Source organism: Semicossyphus pulcher, unplaced genomic scaffold (assembly GCF_022749685.1).
Source record: "Semicossyphus pulcher isolate SPU_LCO1_2020_fin unplaced genomic scaffold, fSemPul1.0.p SCAF_12, whole genome shotgun sequence".
In the NCBI taxonomy this organism is placed as follows: Eukaryota; Metazoa; Chordata; class Actinopteri; order Labriformes; family Labridae; genus Semicossyphus; species Semicossyphus pulcher.
Window position 1 is genome coordinate 14,319,804 of NW_027211626.1, and position 13,228 is coordinate 14,333,031.

Here is a 13,228-nt window from a genome sequence, read left to right on the forward strand (position 1 = left end):
CCACACAGAAGATCTGATTCAGAGGTACCTGGGGACTTTTCTAGCATGCGCGGGATGAAAGACCTTACCAGTAGGACACATCCAGGGGCTGGAAACAGCGCCTGGAGATGAGGTCAGCGAAGAAGGACTCAGTCTCACGACATGCTGTCCCATTGCCAATGACGACCCTGGTGCAACTAGTATGTGCAAGAAGATAAGAAGAAGAAGGAGGATTAAGAAAGAAACCATAAATGTTTAATAATGAGGTTATCTCCACTGTTTATACAACATAACAGTATTAAAATAGTAACTTTTATGACACAAGCAGCAGTACCTGTATTTGGTCATAAGGTGGCACAGTTTGTCTGCTTCTCTGTGCTGGCCTGAGTTATGCAAGTACACAACATCAGTTTGGAGAATCTGACCTGAGAGCAGAGAGAGGCAGACAAAGAGAGGGAGACAGAAATACAACTTTATTTATAAAAAATAGTGATGACAAGCAGGTGCTCAACAAGCGACTACAATTATTGGTTACTGTTGGTGAAATACAATGAAATAGTAACATAACTGTGCTTATTAAAGTGCTTGGTGACTTACTAGTGGGGGACAGAATTGCCAGCTTACAACCATGTCTAAAGCCAGGGTCCACCCCCATGATGACGCTGCCCCTGACCGGGCACACCAGCAGACGCTGTCGGAGGTTCCTTACAAACAAGGCGATTGACTCCTTCTCTGCTGTACTTGTCAGCTTCGTCCTGAAGAGAGGGAACGCAAAAGAGAGACGGAGAGAGAGAGAGAAAGAGATGAGCAGAGGATTGAGAGAAGGTTTGAAGAAAAAGAGACGGATGAAGAAGTTGGTATGGTGAGGGTTAATAGGAATAAAGACAACAGGGGAAAGGACAGAAAGAGGTGACACATTATAAACAAATAAGTGATTTTCAAACCAAAGCACTCATACACAAACTGACAGTCACACGTAATATACCTGTAACTCCTGGTGAGGAACGGCAGAATAAGTCTTTTATAAGAGTCCTCCACTGCATTCCTGATGATTGCATTTAGCTCTTCTCTTGCAAACGTCCTTGTCCTCCACCTGCATCGAAACAGCCGTTTTTATTTCCACTGCTAAATAAAATTTATAAAAATAAAGGTGACTTCACCTTGTGTGCAGACTGACCCCCTCCCTTCACACCCCACACACATCACAAATACCTAGTCTGCTAAATAAATGGTTTTTATGCATCTTTTGGTGTAAACAGACAATTAATTTAAAACAAATAAAAGAGCATCATGATAAAACACAAGGTGTATTTTGTATTTATTTTTTTTTTTAAGGGGATCATGTACAACATTAAACATGAATGTTACCACTCAATGCATTGTACCAGAGTTAGCTTACAGCTAATTTACCTGCGCAGTCCCTTGGCAGGTCATAATATAAATATCACATAGTTACAACATAATACAGAATAACACAGCGCAGTCAATTCAAACACACACACACACATAACAGCAAAAAAACATGTTTCTTAACTGTTTAAATTTGTTCTAATTCTGTTTCTTTACCTTTATCTTTATAGGTTAAGGTGACTGGAAATATTTGTCAGCATATTTCTTCTATTTCCCAGCTTATCATATGCAGGCACAAATTAATCTGAGGGTTCTTACGAGAAAAGCCTTTTTAAATCTATTTCAAGCTGTGCTTTGTGGGGAAAAACATACAAAGTTCCAAACTCTTTGAGTTTCAACTGGACTTTTTTTTACTTCTCAAGGTAAAACAGTCTGAAGAAAGCTAAGCATGAAACCCTGACTAATGAAATCCAGTCCAGAGCGACACCACTGTAACTCCTTAAATACCACATATCCAGTATATGCATGTGTGTGTGTGTGTGTGTGTGTGTGTGTGTGTGTGTGTGTGTGTGTGTGTGTGTGTGTGTGTGTGTGTGTGTGTGTGTGTGTGTGAGCAGTTTGTGGATTATTGCGTTTCTGACCTGTTGTTGATGCACCACCTGGTGAAGTCGCTCTTCACCCTGTCGGGAATGTTCACCTTCACTGTCAAAATCTTCAGACTCTCCCCTCGGTTAATAGCCAGGGTCTGTACAAGAGCACATGCATCCATGCACACGAGAACATTTACACGTACAAAACAGACACACACATACAGACACGTTTACTCTGTTAAGTGCAATGCAATCAACTGTAGAAACAGCGCACAGAGGTAAAACAGACCCAATCAAAAAGTTACATACTAGAGAAGGATAAAGATTACTCTGGAGTTGTTGGTGCTACTGATTATTTAATGACACATTTATATCTAGGTTTAGTTTAATAGTGTGATTTTTAGAGTTTGGGACTTTTCTGAGTTACATATTTAGATGAAAAACAGATTTTATTCATGTTTTATTTAATGCTTCAGTTGCTTTGGTGACTGCAAGCGGAAAAATCATGTTGGAAATAGAAACAAATATTTGTGTCACTTTAACAAGGTTAGTTTTTTTACGCAACTTATATGTATTAAAAAAAGAACACATTCACATAAATGTTAAACACACACAAACTTAATCTCCTAACTCCACACACACACATGCGTGTAAAAGTGACAAGCCTAGGAGTCTGTCCTGTGGCCAGACCTGTTATGTTGTGTGCCGGTGCCCCCTCAGAGAAACTGTTACATGCTGTTAAGCAAACAGTAGTAAGTGTCTGACCTTTTCAGTGGGGAACCTTTATCCCGCCACAGAACAGGGCCAAGAAACAAGACGTCAATCTGGAAACCAAGCGGAAGAAGCGAGCTGACAAATGCCACCACTACGCCACCATCAGCGCCGAGACCGCGAGGCCTGCCCCCACCCGCAACCCACACACGTGGTGCCACAACCATTACCACTCAGCGGCACCCTCGGATGTGCTGCAGACATTTGCAACACACACACAGACATAAAAATATAAAACACAGCTAATGGCGAAGTGGAGGCAGGAATTAATGCAGCGAGCTCGCTTGAATTTGATTAAAAGTTGGATTTCTCTGCGGTTGGCATGTTTGCGCCCGGGGCTGCCGCTCCGACTGTGATGAGATTTCTCAAACAATCTTCATCAAAGCTTCAAAGTTTAACATGCTGTCGAAGGAAGGACGCAAAACACTTCCTACTGAATTCAGTGAACATCTGAGAAAGCCTGTAAGTGAAAATAAAGTGCCTTACTCATTCTGTTTTTTTTAAGGGTTCAATGTTACATCTTCTTCAGATCATTTAGTGTGATTAAGAATGACACACACACTGTATGTGACAACATTTACAACATTACAACATTTCAACGCACTTCCTGCCTGCTGAATGGCGAGCTGTACATGTACTTAAAAACTCAATATGATTATAATTACCTATAAATGAGCAATGATTGATAAGCCAATGTGGAATTTTTTCAGAAGTTAAATTTATTTTGGTTTAGAATCAAGTGAATAGAAGATGCATACAGGAATGTGACTGTACACAAAACTGTGACACTATTGTTGTTCTTCTCAAAATATTAAGCCGCTTTTATGTACCAGAACTTTCTCCTAAGCCTGTCCTAGGGATGCACGATATTATCGGCTTGAAAATTACATTTCGGCATCGGCAGATACGTCATTTTTCTGTCTATTTTCCACCGACAAAACAACGCTTTAATTATGCCTAAATGCTCGCTTTCGATTCCCTAAAAAAGCTTGACGTAATACTACGACATTAACTCTGCACGAGTGTGTGCGCGCACTGCCTGCACCACGCCTCTTCCATCAAGCGTGAAGAAGGGTGCAAGATGTGGTATGACAATTAAAGTTTTCGAAACGGGCAGCGAGGTTGCGCTCAGCATCGGTCGTGCGAGGAGGGGCCAAATCTCATTCATTCAACACTACAAATTTAATCAAGAATCTGCCAGTGGGCCACAACAATAAGAGTATGCATGGTGTCAATTCTATTACAGGGGAGACTGGACGTTCTCTGCAATGGGTTTTTTTTTTTTACAGTTGACATTTTTACATCCAACAGGAGGAAAAGCACAGGTGTTAATCATAACAGGTGTCTGAGAAAGCCATGACAGGCAGTCAGCAAGCACACGACCAGGGCCATGAAATTGAAGCAGCTAAATGGAATACAGCCATCATTAATGCTACTATAAACACCTGTGCTTGTTGGATGTAAAAATGTACGCTGTGAAAAAGGCCTATTAGGTGAAAATATGTGCCTAATAAATCGGTATCGAAAACGGCAATTGGAAAAAAGGGTTGGAAAATATCGGCATATCGGATAGCGGCAAAAAATGCAATATCGTGCATCCCTAGCCTGTCCCTCTATTTGGCGCCTCAATGGCCAATATTGATTATAAGGCACTTCTGTAAATCCACAAACCAGAAACGTTTGCTTCTCTGCCTCTTAAAATTACACTCACAAAAAAACTCTCAATTTAAATTCTATTTGCCTTCTTCATGTCGCAACAAAATCATACAAATTGTGCGATCCATGTCCCAGCTCTGTTTTCCTCTGTATCTGGCCACTCTCCTCGCTGATGATAAACAACCTGGTGTGTGTCTGTGTCTCTCTCAGTTTCCGCCTGGGTTGGGTCACTGGTGGGAGACAGAGGGTGATCTGAAAGGAAGGGCGATGTGAGACAGCAGGGTGAGAAGCATGTGTTTGTGTGTTAGATGGGCCAGCAGTGACACATAGCCAAGTGCTGGCCAAACTCTGACAAGAGCAGACAGAATGTCTTTCCTAGACGCCCCTTCATCCTTCCACCAGCCCCCAAGGGAGGGCAGTCAGCCAACGACTGTCCTCTCTCTTTCTGTCTCCATCTCTGTCTCACCCTTTCTTTACAGGAATACTACCATCAACACATCTATCCATCCCACATATCAAGGATAAACTAACACATGCACACACGCCGACACACACAGATTCACAGCAGACCTGCACACTTTGTAACCTGGCTGACACACATGGAACACACTGTCCTTCACAAGAGCAGAATAAAACAGTTGTTCTCTATTTCTTTTATGAAAATAAGGTTTTAGCTGGACTTTTAAAGGTTAAAAAACAAATAAATAAAGGCGGGAAACATTAATCGGAAAAGTTTCAACTATGTAACACATGTTTATGTCTTTAGAGGGGCCTAATAAACAACAGATCCTTGTTAAAAAGATGTGTAAAGGGTATTACTAACAATTATCTGTTGTAAATAACATTGGAAATTCTCTGGACAATTTGCTGTGTTTTATATTTTTAACAAAAATAATTATGTACTGCACCAAAGCAAAACAAAATGATCACATCCTTTAAGGACCTTAAAGGCAAACACACAAACACACACACTTTGTGAGACGTAACAAATGTCCATCAAAAAGGAGATCGATCAAACATTTCTATTTACTTCAGTTCTTCTGCAGGCGATCGCCAGACTGCAGCGTTAAACTACCATCTCATCACAACGCAAATCGCATTAAAAAATACCCCGCTGCACATCCAACAAATCAGCCCTGGCATTCTCAGGAGCGTACCGGCTGCTTATAGCTATAAGGTCAATACGTACCCATAGCCTCAAATCAAGTCTGACAGAGTTCAATCTGAGCTAATCATCTCAGCTGGTTATGTTAAATGGCTTATTCTTTAAGACATACTCAAAGCGAGTGCTTTCTACAGACTCAGTTTAGATTAATATATAAAAACAATAAGTTACATAGAGATACAGTCGGGGACTGATCATATTCCTCAGCTCTCTAATAAAGAAAATATTTTTAAGGGGTGAAATACTTCAATTATCGAATTATCGACATTTTTCCATCAACAGATAATTTAATGATCGATTCATTCCGTTATATCCAAACTAAAAAATATTCTCAAGAACCAGCTTGTAAATTGTGAGAACTTGCAGCCTCTCTTATTATTTGATTGTTAATAAGGATGCACTGATTGAGAAAATCAGGGCCGATACAGATGTTTCAAACTGCCGAAGGCCGATGCTTTTTTCAATAACTGTAATTTTTGTAATTATTAATGCCCTCGTCTGGATAAGGGGCCCAAATTAACTTTAATTATAAAAAATACATTTATTCAGGCCACCATCTCACTCTTTGAGAAAGCATGAATTCAATCTTTCAAAAACATATTTTTACTTCTTTCACATAAAAATGTTTTACAAAAAATTACCTGAATAGCCTGAAAAGCCTCTTTAGTTTTACAATCACCTGGTCATAGTACAACATTTTTTCAGTGCTTACATAGCCTGACAAAAATCTTTCTGCAAACATAAAATACTTTCATGTTACAATTAAATTTACTGCACAATTTAAGCAGTTAGATAATAAAAACATTGGCTACTGCCATCAGCGCATGCCACCGGACGTTCAGCCGATGCATCAGTGCATCCCCAAGTGTTAAACTAATATCTCTGAGTTTGGTCAATTGGTCAGACAAAACAAGCAATATTATGAAAGCACCGGGAGCCTTTTATAGACCAAACAATTGATCAATTAATCGAGTACATTTAAGGCAGACAATAAACCCATGTTTAAACCTCCAGTTTAACTACTGAATACTTTCCTTTAAATGTCTTCCTTGAAGTAACTCATTGCAAAAACCTCAATTCAAATGTATTTCCTGTTTCACTCCAAGACGTAGTAAACAATAATACAGGATGTAAACACTTCTTTATTTTGTCTGTTCCCACAGGGTCTATTTTCATTCTATATTTGAATGTGCATGCTCACTGGACCGACTGCAACATCTTTCTTCCGCTCCCTTCATACATCGCCCCATCCTTTTCCTTCAGCAAACCACGAGAACAGGGGCTTTCATAAAATGTGCTAAAGCAAACGGGCAAGTGTGTGCTCACACACATGCCTCCTGTCAAAACACATCTCCCACCTGCTCCCCCTTCCCGACAACTTGACGGCTAGAAAAGGTTCATTTTAGCCGGAATCCGACAGCTAGCAGGGTCAAAGCAGCCTGTGGATTAACGCTCCATGACAAAGGCGAGTCATCGAATTAAAGGCCTCTCAAACACTGAGAGGAGAGGGGAAAAAGGGGAGGTGTGGAGTGGATTGGAGGGCTGAGTTTTAGTCAGAAAAAGAGGGAGGGAGGTAGAGCAAGAGAGATAAGTGACGGATGCACCTAACATCCCTCATCTGTTCATCCTGTCCGTCCCTTTACCACCCCCACTCCCTCTCCCCATCCCTCCGTCCGCCTGTGGGCCCACCAGCAGTAGCTGTCACTACAGGAGAGCGCCTGTCAATCAAAGCCTCCTAATCCAATGGCATGTCGGCAGGGGACATGTCACATATGTTAAGAGGAGAGAACGAGGGGGACTTGCAGGGCGCGCTTGTGTGTGAGCAAGTGTGTGCGCAGGCATGTGTGTGTGTATGTGATTGTATGACTGTAGGGCAGAGCGCGGTTTGCCAGGGAGTGTGGTGTGGCAGAGAGGCAGCGGGTGATAGAAGCTGTGGTGACACATGAGGCCCCGGACCAACTCTGAGTAACCCACTAGTCACTAGAGGGACAGAGGGGGAGCAGAGGAGGCAGAGCAGGGCGCAGGAGGGGTAAATATAGAGGCTCAGACAAGGCTAACTGCGACTGACATGGCCAGCATTCAGGAGCGGCCCACATGAAGCAGACAGAAATGACACAAACACTAACAGATGGTGTGTATGCATGTGTGTGTGAGTTTGTGTGTGTGTGAGTTTGTGTGTGTGTGAGTAACAGAAGAGTAAAACACATGATGCAGGTGTAAATGTCTTTTAGTATAGTCCACCTTACCTTTAGTTATACTGTTAAACTGGTGCTTTTATTTTGAAGGAGCTATGGGTGTAGGAGGTAAAAAAGAGGCACGAAAGAACGTATCTTTACCATCAGCACTAAATATGTACTTTAGTACTTAAGATGAAGATAAGAAGCAAGGAAGAAAGGGAGAGAAGGAAGAAGATAGGTACAGAAAGAGGGAGGGAAGGAGCTTTGAGTGACACACGGGGCTGCCTGGCTACCTGATGAGACTGGATGCGCTGGACGTTGCAGGTAAAGTCAAAGTAGAGGTTGAATTTGTCCATGTCCTTGTTTTTGTTTTGCTGGGGTCCTGGTTTCTGGTGGCCCTTTGCAGACTTCTCCTGCTCTTTTTCCTTGAGAGCCGACTTGGACACAGAGGACTGGATGGTCACGAAGCTGTTCTCACACCTGAAACACAGAGGGGAAGAAAACACAATGAGGGCACTGTTTTATTATTATTGTATAGAGTTAAAGATACTCTTGAAACGTTGTGTGCATGTTCTTACAATGTTTTGACGTAGGTGAGTGTCTCTGGGTCTTTGGCTATCATGTCGGCTAAGATATGCTCCACACCTGTAGCCACTTCTTCCAGCGATGACAGACCTGAGACGAACACAAATACTTTACTTAACAACTGATATTTAATGAGCTCTTTAACAGCAAGTACAATTTCAGCAATTTGTTTTTACATTTTTCATAATTGTAATGTGGTTTTGTCTGAATATTTAAATCTCAATAACTGAAATCGAAGCTGAAATTCTAACCCAATCAGTGACCATTATGTATCTTTATGTGTTTATATCTTACCTTCAGTACCAGGTTTTACCCATGCCCTTAAATCCAGAGTGTGCGGTGAGTCCATCAGTGTAGAGGCCGCCTCCTCAAGGCCGAGTGCTTTGGCCCTGCGAGCCTTCGTCAGCTTACTGCCTTTCTTATAGGGAGAATACTGCAGACAAAGACAGATGTAATATACTTCGATGGCTGGTAAGGAGAAGTTTAAGAGCTACATTCATGTGTGATTAAACAATATTGCAACTAAAAGATTTTAATGATAGATATTACTTAAACATAAAAAATGTGATTCTGACCACATGATCCAGTTCGTCTGCCGATCGGCAGCTTCTCAGGTCCTTTTCCAGCTCATCTGTCAAAACCCCGTCCTTCTTCAGGGTCTGAATCACAGACTGAGTCTTCTTGGCTAGAGTGCTTAAAAAACACAAGCACATACACTCATAAACAAAATAGAACAGATAATGCACAATAATAACACAACTAGACACATGCACAAGGTAAACTTATACGCATGTAAAAAGAAATCACATCTGATACCTTTTCAGTCCTCAAAGCTTGACCACTACCGCCATCTAGTGGCCAAATACAGTATGTTGTCTGGCAACAAATCCAACCATTATCAGCTTATATTAGAACACATTTAATGGCTCAGCTGTACATATGAATCTTTGTGTCTAAATGTGCCACTAATGGATTAAATCAGTGTTGTTGAAAGTATGAGTGGGTCATATAAGTTTCTTTTTTTGTTGTTTTAATGAAGAGGTGTCATTATCCTACCATAACTCGTCATATACCAGCTGGACGTCTCGGACAGCATCGGCGTCCATGTGGTTAATCATCTCTTTGCGGTAGCGCACCATGAATGGTACGGTGTTCTCCTCACGGAGCAGCGAAATTATGTTCACACACACCCATCGCTCCACGCATGTCAGGGTGGACAGCACCTAGAAGAAAGGACAAACGTAGCTATTCAACCAATATATATATATATATATATATATATATATATATATATATATATATATATATATATATACACACACACACAAATAGGCAAGTAGGCAGTTAGCCCTCAGAAATTCACGGAAATTCAGTTGACTCAATTTAGTGCGGTAATTTATATTCTCTATCTAATTGATGGGACAATTAAAATGTTTAGTGGTAATGTTTTTTTTACCACTTACCAATTTAGTTTTCCTTTAATAATTACCCACACACAAACACTCACTGTGGAGTATATAATTGGATAGCTGCAAAAGGCAGTGTTATCATAAAATGAAGAGAACACATGCAACGGTAAAGTGTTAAGCTACTTATTTCCTGTCCCCTTCAACTTTTGCATCTTACTACTTCATACCTAACCTCCCTATCAACAGCTTATTAGAATTATTGCTGTGCGATTCATTTTCCTTTCATTGTCCTCGTATCATTTCAAATTAGCTTGCTCCCTTAAAGGGAACATATTTTAGCAATTCAATCAATTTTCTATTACTCTAATGTGCTTTTGAATCACGTTGGCAAAGTTTGTTTCGTATTAAAAATTGTATACATATTTTAATTATTTTTCGGAGCCTCTCCTCCTGAAACGAACAAGCTGTTTTGACATTCAAAGGTCAGACCTTAGTCACGATTGGCTGACATTATTTGGACTGACCTCGTAGTCCCTCCCACACATGGGAACGCACATGACGCACTGCACTGTCACTCCAAAGTTGTAGAAAACATGGCTGCTCTAGGATCGGTTATTCTGCCTTATATTTAGGAGCCAGAATCGCCAGGAGGTATCGGAATGGTAAGCTGAAATATTGACTACAAGCTAGTGTAAGAAGGCAGCCTGAGGTGAAAGACGGTGAATGATGATTGGTCGATTTCAGCTAAAAAATGTGTTGCTGTTTGGCCGACAACTTTTCATGTTTTTTCCCCTGTGCCTCCTTGTGGTAAAACTTTCCACACATTTTATCATTCTAAAAGTAGAAAATTGTTTTCAATACATTTCCTTAAATTTAAATTGTATCAGATAGCGTGTGAGATTCCAGGCCGTTCATGAAGCACAGGCTTCTTATCGTGGCATGTCATAACCGCCATCTGGCAAAAATATGGGAAACACTTTCCAACACAAAAAAAAGCCTGCTATACCTCTATCAAGTCCCAGTCCATATTGAGCTCATTTCTCAATGTATTTGCTTGCGATGATGGTAATGCAGTTGGTTGGTTGGTTTTCGGTTTCTTCTGACAGGGCTCATCAAATGTGAAATCCTCCACCTCCTCTTTCTTTGCTTTAAACCCAGCCAGTGAAGATCCCTCACCGGCCCATCTGTCTGCCTGGTGGCTGTCTGACACAATAAATGACAACCTCTACAAGTAAAAACAAGAGAAAGGACACAGAAAGAGACGAGGGAAAAATATAAAAGATAAGTGAGGGTATAGAGTAAATTATCATAAACAAGCCAAACCTGCAGTAAATTATTGACATGATTTATTTCTTCTGTCAGGTGCACTAGTTTGTGTTTGCAGATATATTCTTAATCAAATGACCATCAGTCTTACCTCCTCTTTCATTCGAATACTTGGCCCACCCTCCTCCGCCATATTTCCCTCATGACCATCTGTTTGTTTTTCTCCCTTGTCTTCTCCGGCCTTATCGTCCTTTTTGTCTATTTTTTTCCTCTTTGTTCCAGCCAACCGAGGTGCACCAGGATCCCTTGGTACTTTAGCGGCTTGTGTTTTTCGCTCTGCTGCAGGCTTGCGTGGTGCCCTTGGCTTAGGTTCTTTAGGCACTTTGGGAGCTTTAGGTGGTTTGGGTACTTTAGGCTCTTTTGGTTTAGCTGTTCTCTTAACAGCTGCTTTCTTCTCCCCGGCTACAGAGGCTCTGGCAGTTTTGCTGGGTGCTTTCGGCTTTGGCTCTGGTGGCCTCCATTCCTCACAATCCTCATCACTACTCATTGTCTGCGAGAAGGACCTGAAGGCAGAACAGGAACACACTTGAAAATCAGCAAATCATAATACTCCACAACATGAGCCTTCTGCCCTCTGGTAGGTGTTACAGAGCACTGTGACCCAAAACATCCAGACACAGGAACAGTTTCTTTCCCCAGGCTGTCACTCTGATGAACAGCTAACTTTGTCAAACTGTCAGTTCACATCCTCTGTATATATTGAAAATACTACAAGCATCTACCTGATTCATAACAATATGTAGCCACTGTTCATTGCACTACTGTTTTTTAAATACTGTATGTATATTTATATATATGTATATTAATACTTTGTGATATATATTTGTATCTATAGGCCTGTATATAATCGTTTTAGTTTTTTAGTGTCTGTGTTACCTTGTCTAACTTGTCCTTGTTTTAAGTTTAGTATGTCAATTTGTGTGTTTGTACATTGAGAGCTAAGAAAAACCAGAGTCTTGTATGTGACCACATACTTGGCCAGTGAAACTGATTCTGATTCTGATGATGAAGCCTTTTCTGCTAAATTTTGCCTGGGCTCATCTTATGTCATAAACACAGGCTAGTATCGCTAATGAATCAAATTATTATTTTATTATTCTTATTAATATAGTCTTTCAATGTGAGAACGTGTGTGTTTGTTCCCCTATTGGTTCTATGATTAACTGGAAAAACCTTTAAGTAAAAACAGTGAGGATAGACCCCCAACATGCCCCCTTGACTCATAACAGTTTGATAGAGCAGAAAAGGCCAGCTATGAATCAATATAAAATAAATCACTTACAGGTCTGAGTCCATGTCTCTGTACTCTACAGGCTTCACGGCTGTTGTTCGTGGTCTTCGCATCATCTGTTAGTTAAGATGTTAGGTTAGCTAGCGTAACACCAAACATGTACCGTTAAATTGACACCATTTTGCTAAATGACCTAATAACACTAGTGACAAATAATCATATGAAATTGTCTTCAACAGCGTAGTTTAACGTAGCCAGTGTTATGTTCATCTCAACTTACCCTCAGTTAAGCTAGCTAACACTCTGCTTTACTACACAGCAAATAAGTAAAGCTACGGGTAAGCAAAGAGCAAGGGCTTTATATGTATTATATCTGGTAACAACATTGAATAAAGAAAAGCAGACCCAATATGTTTAAATTGAAAAAGTTTGCCAACGACTGCATCACAACCAAGTGCAGGTTAGCTTCATTTCAAATTTGGCGCTCCACCCTGACGCTAGCAAAGTTAGCCGGCTACATGACGCTAAACCGTGGCATATCCACTATTACACCGTTTTCCCTCAGTGCCTTAAGCCTTTTAGAGTATTTTACTGTTTTACCTTTGAAAGTACTGGAATTATTTTGTCGGTATTGCTTTCCAAACCATAGCAGGGATACCTGCTTCCTTGCAACAGTACGAGTTCAACCAATGACAGCGTCCAGGAGTCTTAAAGGGCTTTCTCTTCGGTTAACAAGTTGTCTTAATGGTTGTTTGCCGCCCCCCACTGGACTGGAGTATATTGCAGTGGATTAGCTAAACACTGTCTACCAAGCACACGCTGATAATTGGTTCTTAACTGGTCTAGCCTCAGGACCCACCACCTCCTCCTTAATGACTGACCAAATTTCTGAATATATTTTCAACCACTCAAATGTATTTAATGAAAAATTGTGCAGTTTTGTATTAACAGTACAGTAGTAAAACAGTGTAATAGTCAAGCAAAATGAC

At 40.8% G+C, this 13,228-nt stretch overlaps 1 protein-coding gene across 1 annotated transcript in view; it reads right to left on the minus strand.

Annotated features, from left to right (window-relative positions):
- srbd1 (S1 RNA binding domain 1) overlaps window positions 1-12,914 on the minus strand; it is a 54,288-nt gene extending 41,374 nt beyond the window's left edge. The window contains exons 1-14 of the mRNA XM_069658110.1: window positions 12,840-12,914; window positions 12,291-12,355; window positions 11,100-11,511; window positions 10,689-10,907; window positions 9,330-9,496; window positions 8,849-8,966; window positions 8,568-8,706; window positions 8,267-8,363; window positions 7,982-8,168; window positions 1,971-2,074; window positions 965-1,072; window positions 577-734; window positions 314-404; window positions 69-176 (exon numbers count right to left, since the gene is read on the minus strand). Coding sequence (XP_069514211.1) covers window positions 69-176; window positions 314-404; window positions 577-734; window positions 965-1,072; window positions 1,971-2,074; window positions 7,982-8,168; window positions 8,267-8,363; window positions 8,568-8,706; window positions 8,849-8,966; window positions 9,330-9,496; window positions 10,689-10,907; window positions 11,100-11,511; window positions 12,291-12,355 — 1,973 coding nt within the window. The 5' untranslated portion in view covers window positions 12,840-12,914. The remainder of the gene's footprint in view (window positions 1-68; window positions 177-313; window positions 405-576; window positions 735-964; window positions 1,073-1,970; window positions 2,075-7,981; window positions 8,169-8,266; window positions 8,364-8,567; window positions 8,707-8,848; window positions 8,967-9,329; window positions 9,497-10,688; window positions 10,908-11,099; window positions 11,512-12,290; window positions 12,356-12,839) is intronic.
- Window positions 12,915-13,228: the final 314 nt, after the last annotated feature.